The sequence below is a fragment of the Arvicola amphibius genome, chromosome 6, assembly GCF_903992535.2.
Source record: "Arvicola amphibius chromosome 6, mArvAmp1.2, whole genome shotgun sequence".
Classification (NCBI taxonomy): domain Eukaryota; kingdom Metazoa; phylum Chordata; class Mammalia; order Rodentia; family Cricetidae; genus Arvicola; species Arvicola amphibius.
The window spans coordinates 71,641,052-71,654,198 of NC_052052.2; the positions used below are offsets into that span (position 1 = coordinate 71,641,052).

At 35.7% G+C, this 13,147-nt stretch overlaps 1 protein-coding gene across 2 annotated transcripts in view; it reads right to left on the bottom strand.

Annotated features, from left to right (window-relative positions):
• Kdm4c (lysine demethylase 4C) overlaps nucleotides 1–13,147 on the bottom strand; it is a 191,437-nt gene that overhangs the window by 57,626 nt on the left and 120,664 nt on the right. For both annotated transcript variants that reach the window (XM_038332920.2, XM_038332922.1), the window contains exons 13-15: nucleotides 11,516–11,697; nucleotides 9,754–9,967; nucleotides 6,923–6,999 (exon numbers count right to left, since the gene is read on the bottom strand). In XM_038332920.2, coding sequence (XP_038188848.1) covers nucleotides 6,923–6,999; nucleotides 9,754–9,967; nucleotides 11,516–11,697 — 473 coding nt within the window. The remainder of the gene's footprint in view (nucleotides 1–6,922; nucleotides 7,000–9,753; nucleotides 9,968–11,515; nucleotides 11,698–13,147) is intronic.

The following is a 13,147-nucleotide window of genomic DNA, read 5'->3' on the forward strand; positions in this document are numbered from 1 at the left end:
GAGCCACTTGGATTACTCTGACCAATCACTGTAAGGAGGGTTCTTGTGTCTGACAGTGTTTTGTTAGTCTATGAATCTTTTTTCCCACGCACGCCACAAGAGGGCGCAGGCACACGGGACAGACAGCGGAAAGCCACTCTGTTACAGCCGGGAATCGAACTTGGGACCTCTGGACACGCAGGCGCCACGCTTAGCCGCTTAGCCACTGCTCAGCTCGTAGTCTATGAATCTTGTGTGGAGCACTGTCAGCCCAAAAGGCATAACTTGTTTAAGAGGTATGTACCTATGTCGGTCTGTCTCTCTCTCTCTCTCTGTCTCTCTCTCTCTCTCTGTCTCTCTCTCTCTCTCTCTCTCTCTCTCTGTGTGTGTGTGTGTGTGTGTGTAAAGCATAGGGTGCACACACAAATGTGCTTATATGTATTGAATATAATTAAAATAGTATATTTCCATGAGGCTTTATCAAATAACCTTGGTGCTATTTGTCACTCTTTTTTTGTTCTGTACTGACTACCTCTTTCTCGGTTCCCAGTTCCGGATCCTCCCCCATTTTCTGCTTCCTTTTCATATAACCTGTATCCTGCTATTCTCCTCTCAAACTCCCTGCTCCGTGAGCCACTCCAAGCCCTGCCAGTGGCTAGGGCCTCAACATTTTCCTGGTTTCTGTGCTTACTCATATTGTAGTCATACTTCTGAAGATTCGGAAGTAGGAACTGCTTTTCATCTAGGATACACCTAGATAAGAGACAAGCAACATTTGTCTTTCTGGATATAGTTCAACATAACATTTTTTTCTAGGTCTATCATTTACCTCAAATTTCATGACTTTATATTCTGGCTATCCAGTTTCCATAGGACCATAAAATACTAAGCAACCAAGGGTAGAAAACAATTAGGAGTCCTACCCAGCTGTAATGTCTATAAACTACAACAAAGACTAGCAGGGTAAGATATGCATATGCATGAAGATACAAGAAGTGCCACTCAAATGTGGGTAGCAGTCAACATTTGAAGTCTAATTGGAAGTAAGACCCACTCAATGGGAAGGAAATCATGCTTAGTACTAGAAATATAACCAACTTCTCAAAGCTGGTGAAGCCATAGCGTAGAGGTAAAATCTACTACCACCACTTTGATAGAGCAACACAATTCCTTACTGCATTCTACATCTCATCTGTATACCCAGAGATAAGTGTAACTACTACTCCTCATCAAAAAGCTTTTCTTTACAGCAAATGACGTGTATCCAGAAAAAATACAAATGGATACAATGCAGAAATTAAAAAAAAAAAAAAAAAAAAAAAAAACATGGGGAGTTCAGCCCCAATGGATACACCTAAATCTTATTTCCTTCATCTATGGCTCAGGAAACATAATGGAAGAAGAGGAGGAAAGACTACATGAGCCAGCATACAAGTAAGTCTGCTGTCAAACAGTCTCTCCCAGATAGCTGTGAGATGGGAAAAAATGGCAATATCAATAAACATGTTAACTCAGAAGAGAGGGAATTTTGCAGGGCCCCACTATTTAACAAGAAGTATAGGCAACTATGACAGCTGGGAGAACTACCCATGCCCAGAGATGTGACCCTATTGGTTATCAAATATAAGGCGGTCAGTCGTGAAACTAACGATAAAGACAAAAAAGACTCCAAAGGGAAAAAATATATATATATATATATATATATGTTTGTACATATATACATACATTTATACATATGTAACAAAAATATTTAAAGAAAAAGGATATAAATTTGAGGACTGAGAAGCATGGCTGGGAGGAGCTGGACGAAGAAAGTGAAGATAAAAATATGTAATTATTTTTTAACTAAAAAATTGTATATTTTGGGAGCCTATTCTGTTTGGATGCACACCTTCCTAGACCTGGATGGAGGGGGGAGGGCCTTGGACTTCCCACAGGGCAGGGCACCCTGACTTCTCTTAGTACTGTAGAGGAAGAGGGAAGGGGAGGGAGAGTAGGGAGAGAGGGAGGGAAATGGGGGGATAGGAGGAGGCGGATATTTTTAATAAATAAATAAAAAGTGTATAAAAGTTAAAATATAAACACACTCAAATCTAGGGGCTCTGGGAACAGTCTAGTTACAATACACTTGGTATGCACACTCTAGCTTTTAGTTTTCATACCAGCACCTAAGAAAATTACTTGAAATATGTTAAAAAATGCTAACTGTCCAGATTTAATCATTTTATGTTGTATCTAGGGTTTAAATTACCACATGAAGCACCATAAATATGTAAAGCTGAAACAAAGTTCACAAATGATAAATGGGGGGAGCGCACATGAAGTTTGAAAAGAAAAAGGGATAATGACTTGATCAAAACACATGTATGAAATTTTCAAACATTAAAAACAAAACAAAACCTATTTGAGATTCCATTTTATCCCAGTCAGAATGGATATAACAAGAACAAATGACACAAACGTTGGTGAGAATGTCAGGAAAAGGGACACCTTATCTTCCAGTGGTAGAAGTGGAAACTGGGTGGTATAGTAAGGACTGGAGTCACTATGGAAGTTGTTATTCAATTATGGACACATCCAAAGGAATCTATAACCTTCCATAGACATATGAATACTCTATTCATAATGACCAGCAAGTGTGATAAGGATAAATAGATGATGAAAATGTAATTTTATTTCATTATAAGGAAAACTGAAATTATGAAAAATTCAGTAAAGTAGATAGATATGAAACTATTATAACAAATGAGATAATCCATGACCAGAACAACAAATATACATGCTTTCTTTCTTAGAATGTGTGCATTCTAACTCTGAACTTTTAAGATTTGTATTTTAATTTGGAATGTCTGATGAGGCCAAGAAGCTAGAAAGTGGATGTGAAAGGGGAAAAGGAAAGGGATCTTAAAGGGGGGAAAGGGAGAGTAGAAAACACGCGATATGAAATTATGGGGGAGGCATAAAGGCTTAAGCAAGGATATGTACAGCAGGATGCAGGAGAGGAGGGGTAAGGATGGGTAAACAAAAAGTAAGGATGTATGAAAAAGCCTTATGAAAACCACTACTTTATAAGCTGTGGTGGTCTGAAAGAGAATGGCATCCATGGGCTTATATGTTTGAATATGTGTTCTCAGGTTACTAGAACTGCTAGAGAAGGATAAGGATGTGTGGTTTTGTGGAGAGGTGAACCACTGGGGGGCTAGGCTTTGAGGATTCAAAACTCCAAGCCAGCCTCAATCTCTCTCTCTCTCTCTCTCTCTCTCTCTCTCTCTCTCTCTCTCTCTCTCTCTCTCTCTCTCTCTCTCTCTCTCTCTCTCTCCAACTTGTAGATCAGAAATGAACTCTCAGCTCTTGCTCAAAGCACCATGCTTATCTGCTTTCCACCATGATGATCATGGACCAACCCTCTGAAACTATAAGCAAGTATCCAATTAAATGATTATAGGTGTCCTTTTATAGGTGTCCTAGGTCAGGGCATCTCTTTACATCAATGTATGGTTTCTTTTTTCTTTTTTCTTTTTGAAAGAGTTTGGATGGAGGCAAATAGTACTAACAGACAAAATATATATCAACAGACATGGATTATGAAATGAACATCTCACTACACAAAGAATTAATCATCAGAAGTCCCAGAGGCATCCAAAAGAACATAGGCTATACCCTTGCTTTTCAGTTAGCCACCACAGCTAGATTTTATTACCTTGCTACTGAAAACAACACATTTTGCTTATAACACATAAAGATATCAAGCTGGAAGTGATCCGGAAACCTCCACTCCACTAGCTACTTTTTACAGTGCCAAAAGGTGCTATTCAGACCACTGAAGGAGAAATGCCATCACCTGTTTTATTCAATGCTGAATTTGACAGTACTGAGTGATCAGACAAAACATGCCCCTCAGTGCAATAATAGAGTGAGTACTGGAGGAACCACTTGCTTTCTGATTGGATTTGAGGCCTCTTCAACCAGAAGGAATTTATGTCTGGTACTGTAAACCTGGTCAAATGTTGGGGAGGTCATAATCTTTTTAATCAAACCTACTACTGTTGTTTTGCTAAAGGGACACTGTCACACTGCTTCCTAAATATTTATGATTATATCTATTGATTGATGCTGTTTTCAACGTTGGTCAGAGAACCTTCCTTTTGCAGTGGATAATAATCATTGCAAAGACACATAGCTGTCAAAATTTATAAGAATAAGTGATGGTGACTGCTCAGTCCTAAGAACTTATTTATATCAACTCTCAGAGCTCAGTAAACATTGATGAGAAGGGTGTGATAAAGCATGTTAAGTAAATAGGGGACAGGACGATGAAATGCTGTGTTCTGGGCATTTAATGGTAAAAGTAAAAAGTAGACTACTACAAAAAATGGCCACATACTTTACAAATATGAATACAAGGTTTTCAAAACTTAATTTACCATAAAAGAAAATTATTAGAAAAATTATACTTGCTATATGATTATAAAACCCAAGATTAATATACTATAGGGATATTCTGTATTCTGAATAAATTTTATTTTCAAAAGGCATATTAAAAGTAATAGGAAATAAGTAAGAATGAGATTTTGTGATATACAGGCCAGCAATGAAATATTATCTGACCACAGCTGAACTATCAGATTCCCATGAAGTCTCTCAGAGCTTCTTGTCCAAGGAGTTGGACAACTACATTTGAATATAAAGCTGACTATAGGAGAATGTTTCCTGAAGATGTCAATATAAAGAATTCCTTAAAAACACAAACATTTGAGTCAAAAAATTCAACAAAATCATAAGTATTTACTAAAAGATAATATTGGAAAATCCAGGCCTACATTAACTCAAACTATCAATTCTGTCAGCATTTTTACATAATATTTGGAAAACAACTCAATTATTTCTCATGAGAAATGAGAATGAATCTTTTTAGAAAGAGCTTATTTGAAATGAATAAACTATAAAATGAGGAATTCGATGTGAATTCAGGTCTGATCAAGGAGTGTCTATGTGTTACTTTCATTGGTTAATAAAGAAACTGCCTTGGCCCTTTAATAGGACAGAAAATTAGGTAGGCAGAGTAAACAGAACAGAATGCTGGGTAAAAGGCAGTGAGGCAGACACTTCAGGCTGTCACCATAGTAAATCTCCATGCCTCTCCTCTCCAAGATGGACAAGGGTTAAGATCTCTCCAGGTAAGCTACCACCTCGTGGTGCTACACAGATTACTCAATATGGGTTAAAGCAAGATGTGAAAATTAGATAATAAGAGGCTAAAACAAATGGGCCAGACAATGTTTAAATGAATACAGTTTCCATGTAATTATTTTGGGTAAAGCTAGCCACTCCATCTACACAGGTCATTTCAATGAAATGATGAGAAGTTATCTCAGTTTGAAAATCATTGGAAAGTGGTATGTTACCCTATGCTTTACAGTCCAAAAGCAACTAACATAGCTTCATATATACTATAAAGTTTAAGGGTTTTAAATCAATTCTGAAGAATGGTGACTCTGAGCTATTTTAAAAATATCCCACATTAAACAAGCATAGTAGATCAGAACTAGCATGGGGGAGCCTTCCCCTGATTTTCTGGTTCTAGTATGCAAAGATCAATAGTACCAGAGAAAGACAGGAGCTTGGCCATTCATAAACAGAGAGATCTCAATATCTTGTTGAATTTGATTCATAAATTCTTTTCTGGTTCTTAAAGGTAAGTAAAGGAATATCAGCTATCAAAATGACTTAAAAAGACTTCCTTCCCATTGGGTCAAAAACCAGATAAGAGACTGGATAGCAATAGCCACCTGTCAATAAGAACTGGGTATACTGCCTAAAAGCAGAGATTTCTGATTATCTTAGATGTTGCTCATTTACTTAGACTTTGTTTGCCTAACTGATTGTAACAGGGAAAATTCAAAACAAATTTTTCCAGGCCTAAAAATGAGAAAGCTTTCTAAATGGGAGCAATTACATTGGATATCAAATAGGCCATAATATTTGAACAATAAAGAGTATTTCACAAAAGGTGGTCATATCTTTCTCCTTCTTTCTCTCACTGGTCAAAGTAAACAGTAAAAATGAAATCATCCTGAAAGATTTCTGAGTTGCCTTCAGTTTAGCCAACTTGTATGTTTCCATAGTTAAAACCTAGTTCTACAATTGTGATAAGTTCTTCCTATTCATATTCATCATAGCAGCGATTAAGAATTTAACTTATAGGAAATTTACTTATAGCAATTTATCATTAGCACTGCTAAAGAATAGAGCAACTGCTAATCCTAGCCACTGATTAATATGTGCTGTGAAATCATCACTGAGGAACATAGTACTGCAATCTAACAGAACACAGTTAAATGGAAAATTTATATGGTATGGTAGATTAACAAAACAAAAATCAAAGACAGTTGAAAGTAAACTTCTAAAGGCATTTTTAGAAAACAGTAACTTAGACCAAGAGAAATTTATGGTCTTTAAATGAAGAATCAATACTAGTTAACATTCTGTTAAAAGTTTACAGTAATGACTTCCATAGAGTAGGTATTCCAGTCACATATTTTAAGGTGTGAATGAAAAGAACAAAGGGAAAGTTTCTTCTTGGTTGGAAAATTGCAGCATTGTGGTTTCTTCAAGGATCCATGAAGATACCTCTCTTGAATATCAGAATTATGTCTAAGAATTTCAAACTGTGTAAGAAAATTAAATAAAAACAATCTAGTCTTGGAAATATAAATGTGGACTTGAGGAAGTAGGGTGTTCATGAGATCTGAAGTATAATGACACCTAGAATATCACCTAAACATTCTAGAATGGCTACAAAGCTGTTCAGTAGTATGGCTAGGAGAGAGAGGGGATAAATGTACATGATAACATGTACACATTTTACCATTCCAATAGATTTAGCCATGATCACAGTGGGCACAGAGAGAGGAGAAATAGCACAATGTTAAAATCTACTTACTGCAGTCCATGCATTTCTTTTGCACCGGGCACACAGCCATCCATCACAGACATCATGAGAAGGGATACCATAACAACCTACAATATAATAACATGGAAATATGCATTCAGTCCCTTGCATCTTTAAAATGTCAGACACCCTGGTATAAAAAACCTATGATGCCCAACTACCAGGAAGCTGAGACATAGGGATCACATACTCTAGTCCTACACAACCTCCTCCTCCTCTATAGTGAGCTCAAAGCTAATCTATGTAATCAAGTAAGAGAGTTCCAAAATAAAAAGTACAAAGATGCTTCAGGTTACAAATCAGGGATAGACTGTCTAGTATGCAAAAAGGAATTATGTAAAATATCGAGTATGGAAAACATACATATTTCAAAAATAAACAAATGAAGTTATTCAGTGCCTAGCATACCAAAAATGTAGGTAAGCCTCTATCGAAGTTACCTCTGATTCACATATCTTATAATTTATTAATCTATCAGTTCCCCAAACATGAAACAAGTTTTTTTCTAGTTGGGATTTGGCTTTGTGTCTGTTTTATTTGTTAGTTTTAGTGTGTATGTATGATGTATGTGTAACAGTGTGGACCCATGCATACCATAGCAATTATGTGGAGGTCAGAGAACAAGGTTCTAAGGTTATTTTATAGGTTGTGACAATGAAACACAGAAAGTCAGGCGTGCAAAGCAACTGATTCATCTAAAAAGCTTATTTATTTGGAATCTTCTATAAGAGTTTTCACTATACACTCCAGGTTGAATAAAACTTTTGATTCTCTTCCCGTAGCTTCCTGAGAACTAGGTCAAGAGGCACACCAGAACACCAAGCTTCAGAGTGTATATATTAATATTATCATAGAGATAATTCTTGGAAGGATAAAAGTAAAATTTCAAACTGTAATTTTAACATTGTCACTTTTACATAAATATTTCAAAATAAGTTGCAACTCATAAAGCTGTTTTGGGAAATGCTAATAAAGTTTGACATGTATTTCAGTCATTGGGGCAAAGGCTGCACAGTCCACGATTAGTAAAAAAAAAAAAAAAAGTTTTCAATTCAGTGTTTGCTTAATCAATGCCTAAACTAAGTGTGAAGAGGAAAGATGGTGCAAATAGTTGTAGTAATTGCATAATATTACAAATGTTACCAAGTTAAAATTTCAGCACCAAATAAATGAGTAAGCAAATCTATCAACAAATAAACAAACTAGCATGTATATTATTAGTATTTGAGAATACTTAGACAGAAGAATATAGTATGTACATAGTCTGCCACCTATAAAGAAAAATTCTTGGAAAGAGAATAGGAAACAAGAATGGGAAAGGAAAAAAAGAGGACATGATATAAGAGAAAGCAAATAAGCAGTGGGGGAAATGCACAGTATCCTTAATTCCTAAAATAGAAGCATTTGAAAGCAATAAATGAGTAAATTTTAACACCAAAATGTGATAATAGAGACAGAAAAAGAAAAATTTCAGACATGTAATGCATCAAAGAAAACCATATCATATGTAACCAAGTCAAACCAAATGTTGAATTCAATCATGTTCATGGAATTAGAATGGTGAGAATGCATAGCTGGTGACTTTAGAAAACAAGGCTGAATATATATTTATCGTTGACTAGGGTTTGTGTCTTGGCTATATATAGAAATGTATGGTAAAATAATGTACATACATATATCTGTGTGTGTGTGTGTTATATCTTCCAAAGCTATATCAGTATAAAAAGATTGCTATTACTGTACTTCAGAGAACTTGTTGCCCTGGCAGAGGATCCAGATTTGATTCCTAGCATCAATTCCTACCTCTGACTTCCCGAGGCACCAACCCTTCATGCAGAATACATATATACATATAAGCAAAATACTCATGCATCTAATAAAATTATAAAAAATAAAATGAGAAAAAAAGAATTGGGATTAAGAGTCTGGGATGTGGTTCAGTGGCACAAGAAACATTTAGCATGCATGAGGCTCTTGTTTGGTCCCTACCAATAAAAGATAAAAGGAAAAAACTAACAATGCCCCCAAAACAGATAAATGTAATTGAGAAAAATCAGGAACGTTGAAAAACTTTGCAATAGATTTGTAATATGTAATGAATTTCCCTCTATATTCTAAGGGAATTATGTGGTAAACCAATGTTTACAAATATATACCTATTTAAAAATAAAAAAAAATGTGAAACATATGGATCCCAACTACTATAATGGAATTTCTATATCTTTATGAGGAAAAATATTTAATTCAATATATTAAGTTGTGGAACATACAAAATGAGTCTTAAAAAGTCATAAAAATAGTCTTCAATCAAAACTAAAGATGGAATTAAATTTTCTCAATCTAGTATCATGAAAATACAAAATTCAAATAAGTGAAGGAGCTCCATGATGATGTCACCTTGATTCATGACATTAAATACTCAGATCTTCTCTTCACCAAGGCTTCATAAAATTGGAGAAAAGGATGATTATCTCTACTCATAATCTTAACGAAAGCCATTAAGAATATTCATAAGAAGACTAGAAATGCAGCTCTACTGGCAGGCTGTGCCTCCTATGCACGAAGTCCTGGGCTCAATCTCACTACCACATAAATCCAGGCATGGTGGTACACATCTGCAACCCTAGCACTACAGAAGGGGGAACACAAGAAAATGGCTGGCCAACTGGCTTATGTAGTAACCTCCTGAACAGCTTAGGATACAAGACCTTGGCACAAAGAAGAATGTTAACATGTAAATTGCCAGGTTATAATGAGGTGATTTATAGGGGCTATGTAAAATACTGAAAATCCAGGGGCTGGAAAACCATAGATTTATTTACTTGCATGAACCCGCACGAAGCACTTGGCACAGGAAATCAGAAGGCTTGTTCCATCCTCTTCAAGAAAGGCATTTGGGGGGGAATATTCTATATTTTCTTCACTATAAATAAAACACATCTCTGGAATAATGGGTTTAGTCTTTCTTCCAGATATAACCACTTCATTTACTGTTGTCTCCCATCTAGAATCATTTTCTTCTTTGCTGCTCTCAGGCTGAAAAGATAACATATACATATACATATACACATACACACACATATACATATATGATTAAAGACATGAAGGAGCTCAGCTTTTATTCATTAATCCTTTTACACCTGTTCTAGCCGCTAAATTACAACTTCTCATTGTTTTCTTTAATTTAACTAGCAGCATTTTACCAATGCTCCTCTAAAGACTCCCATTCAGAAATCAGTCAGTAAGAATAAAGAACTGTGGTTTCATACAATACTGTAAGGAACTCTTTAAACTGTGGTGCTCCAAAATACTTCAGGAATGCACAGTTCCTTTTGCTTACACTTGTCAATGATCTACTTGTACTAGGCTAATGCCTGTTTTGGCTTATTTAAAAATATTATGTGGATATACTTCAAAGAATATATATAAATGCCCAGGTTTTCTATGAGCAGCAGTTTAAACTCCAGAGAAAGCTTGACATACAGGAGACATACTGGCATATGTGGTCAGATAAGAATGATGTGCCAGATATGACTGTCATCATTCAGCAAACACGGGGAAATTACAGCTAATGGATTACCTTCATTATTTCCTAGATCTTAAATAAATCAACTTCTAAAATTCTTATAATAAGGAATATTTTTATTATTATATTATTATAACCTGTCAACTTACATGTTGACATTCTTCTTTGTGTAAAGGTTTTGTAGCCTAAGCTGCTTAGGAGGTGGCAACATAAGCCAAGAAAACTCACAGGTAAAAAAGAATGCTTAAATAAGAATCAATAAAAGTAAATATTTAACAGATTAAAAAAAGGAAAACAAAAAGTAAATAAACTACTAATCACAATGTTGAAAATGACGAAATTTCACTCTTTCCAGTTCTAAAATATCCAAATTAAATAACTATTACATGACACTTTTAGAAATTCATGATCTTGAATGAAGTCTTTATGACTCTATCAGGGAAAACACAACTTTGTTGGAAAGCAGTTTATTAACCAATGACAACAGAACATATTCATTGCATAAAGAGGAAAATCTCACATCACAACTTAAAAATAATGATCATATTAGTGGGTTTTCTAATATATTGTACCTTAAAGCACACAATGTAATTTATACAGCATTCAAGAGCTCTTTCTTGTGTGTATTCAGAAGAATACACTCATGCCTGAGTTAAGATGCTGTCAGAATGACATGCATGAAATAATGATGGAATCAACAAGCATAGTAGTCTGATAATAGTGAATAAATACACAGTTTGTAGTGAGTCTTGGGTGTGTCTTTGGCATGTTTCAGATGGAAAAGTGAAAAAGAAAAGGGGAGGGAAGGGCACTGATATCCATATTATTGAAGAGTACTTTCAATTTTAAAAAAATATTAAGTATATTTTTTTTCTATAAAATGTTTTGTTTCCAGGCTTTAAGTTAGAAGTTTGGTGCCTTTTAGTAAAATAATTGGATTTAGAATTGCAAGTTTCTAAAATGCACTAATATAAACAAACACTAAAGACAAGCTCATTAAAAGCCCTTAAGAAAGTACCACAGTAGAAGGATACATTGGTAGCCACACTCCAAATTACCTTGTAGTATGGCATGAGCAGAGTACAAATTGCACAGTGTGGTTCTATTTTTGCCACAGCTGCATTATACTCCTGTTCAGCCATAAAGTTAGGAGACTTTGTCTGCCAAAGGTGGATGAGAGGCTTTGCCCAAGACTCTGTTTCTTCCACTTCTTCGTCAATGGTTAGAATTTCAGGTGACTCTTAAGAGAGAAAAGAGGAAAACAAAATGAGCAGAAGACTCAGAAAAAGATATCACCCTAGTAACAGACATTGAGTATTCTTAAATGACTGTGATATCAATGCCAGATGTTAAGCCTACTTTATCAAGCAGATTATGAACAAAATATATTAACTAGGTTTTCTTGTCATCTTCTCCAGCCCTGGAAGAGTAGATCAGATCATCTCATGGGAACATAAGCTATTTTACTTTTTAGTGGGAAAAATTAAATCTATCTGTCCTTAAACTTCATCACTTCATCTTTTCAGCTTCCCCTGCAAAACCACATAGTTAAGAAGTGTAAGTATGAAAAAGCTAGTGACTCTCTCATTAATACTTTCATTTTCCTCACTTAACACAGTAAAAGTTTATCAACTGAATTTAATTAAACTGATTTTTTTAAATTTAAAATTCTGTGGTATTTACAGAGTACCCATAATGTAGAAAACAAAGTAGTTGTCATGGGAAAGCAGAGTTGGAGAAAGAGGCATAAAAATTCAAATGTAAAAGAAGCTAGCTGTAGGAAGACTGGAAACTCATCCCCATTAGGACTACACACAGACACACACACACACACACACACACACACACACTAAATAGAAAACAATATCATGTGTGAGAAAAGCCCTGTGATATCCACAGTCAAGCAAAATGGTTTTGTAAATAACCTCAAAATAACTGATGGCACTAGAGGACTGTAGCTTTTTGGTGACTTGCCTGCACCATACTATCTAGCCAATGCCCATTTTCTAGAACGCCTTTCTTTTTCAACAAAGTGTCTCTATTTCACTCATCATTCATTTGTTCCCAGTTTGATCACTTTTCTGAAGACACAATAACTAGTGGTTATAATCTGAACCCTGATCAATAGATGCAATGGCAGGTAAGCCACCCAGTAGGAAAAGCCATGCTATTTATTCCTGGAACATTTCAAAATGGTGTCAAAGCTCCCAAGAAAGGCCTGATGACAGCCTATGAAAACATGAAAGTCTGGAGAACTACACTCAGCATTTCCTTTGATAGTCTTTCACGGCTATGGCTTCCTGTGATTGAGGCTGGAGGTATGTCTGGACCCTCTCCCTTGTTCTCTCTGTTGCAAAGAAGTAGGAATGGGCTAATGGCTTCCTGAGAGAAGCCATACTTTAAATGTAAAGCAACTATACAGGAGGGTTTGTCTTTAAACAGGAAGGCTTGCAAAGAATCACCATGATCCAAGTGAAGCCTGGGAACACACGGAGACCTAGTTCCCACTGGAGATGCAGGTAGTCACATACTTAGCATTATGCACATTGAAGCTGCCTGACCCACATGTGTGCAAAGAAAGATGGTTATACTTAATTGTGCCACCAAGATGGTGGCGTTTATATGAGGAAGGACATTACAGTACTAATATAAATAATGATAATTACATGGCTTGGTGTCTACAATGTCAC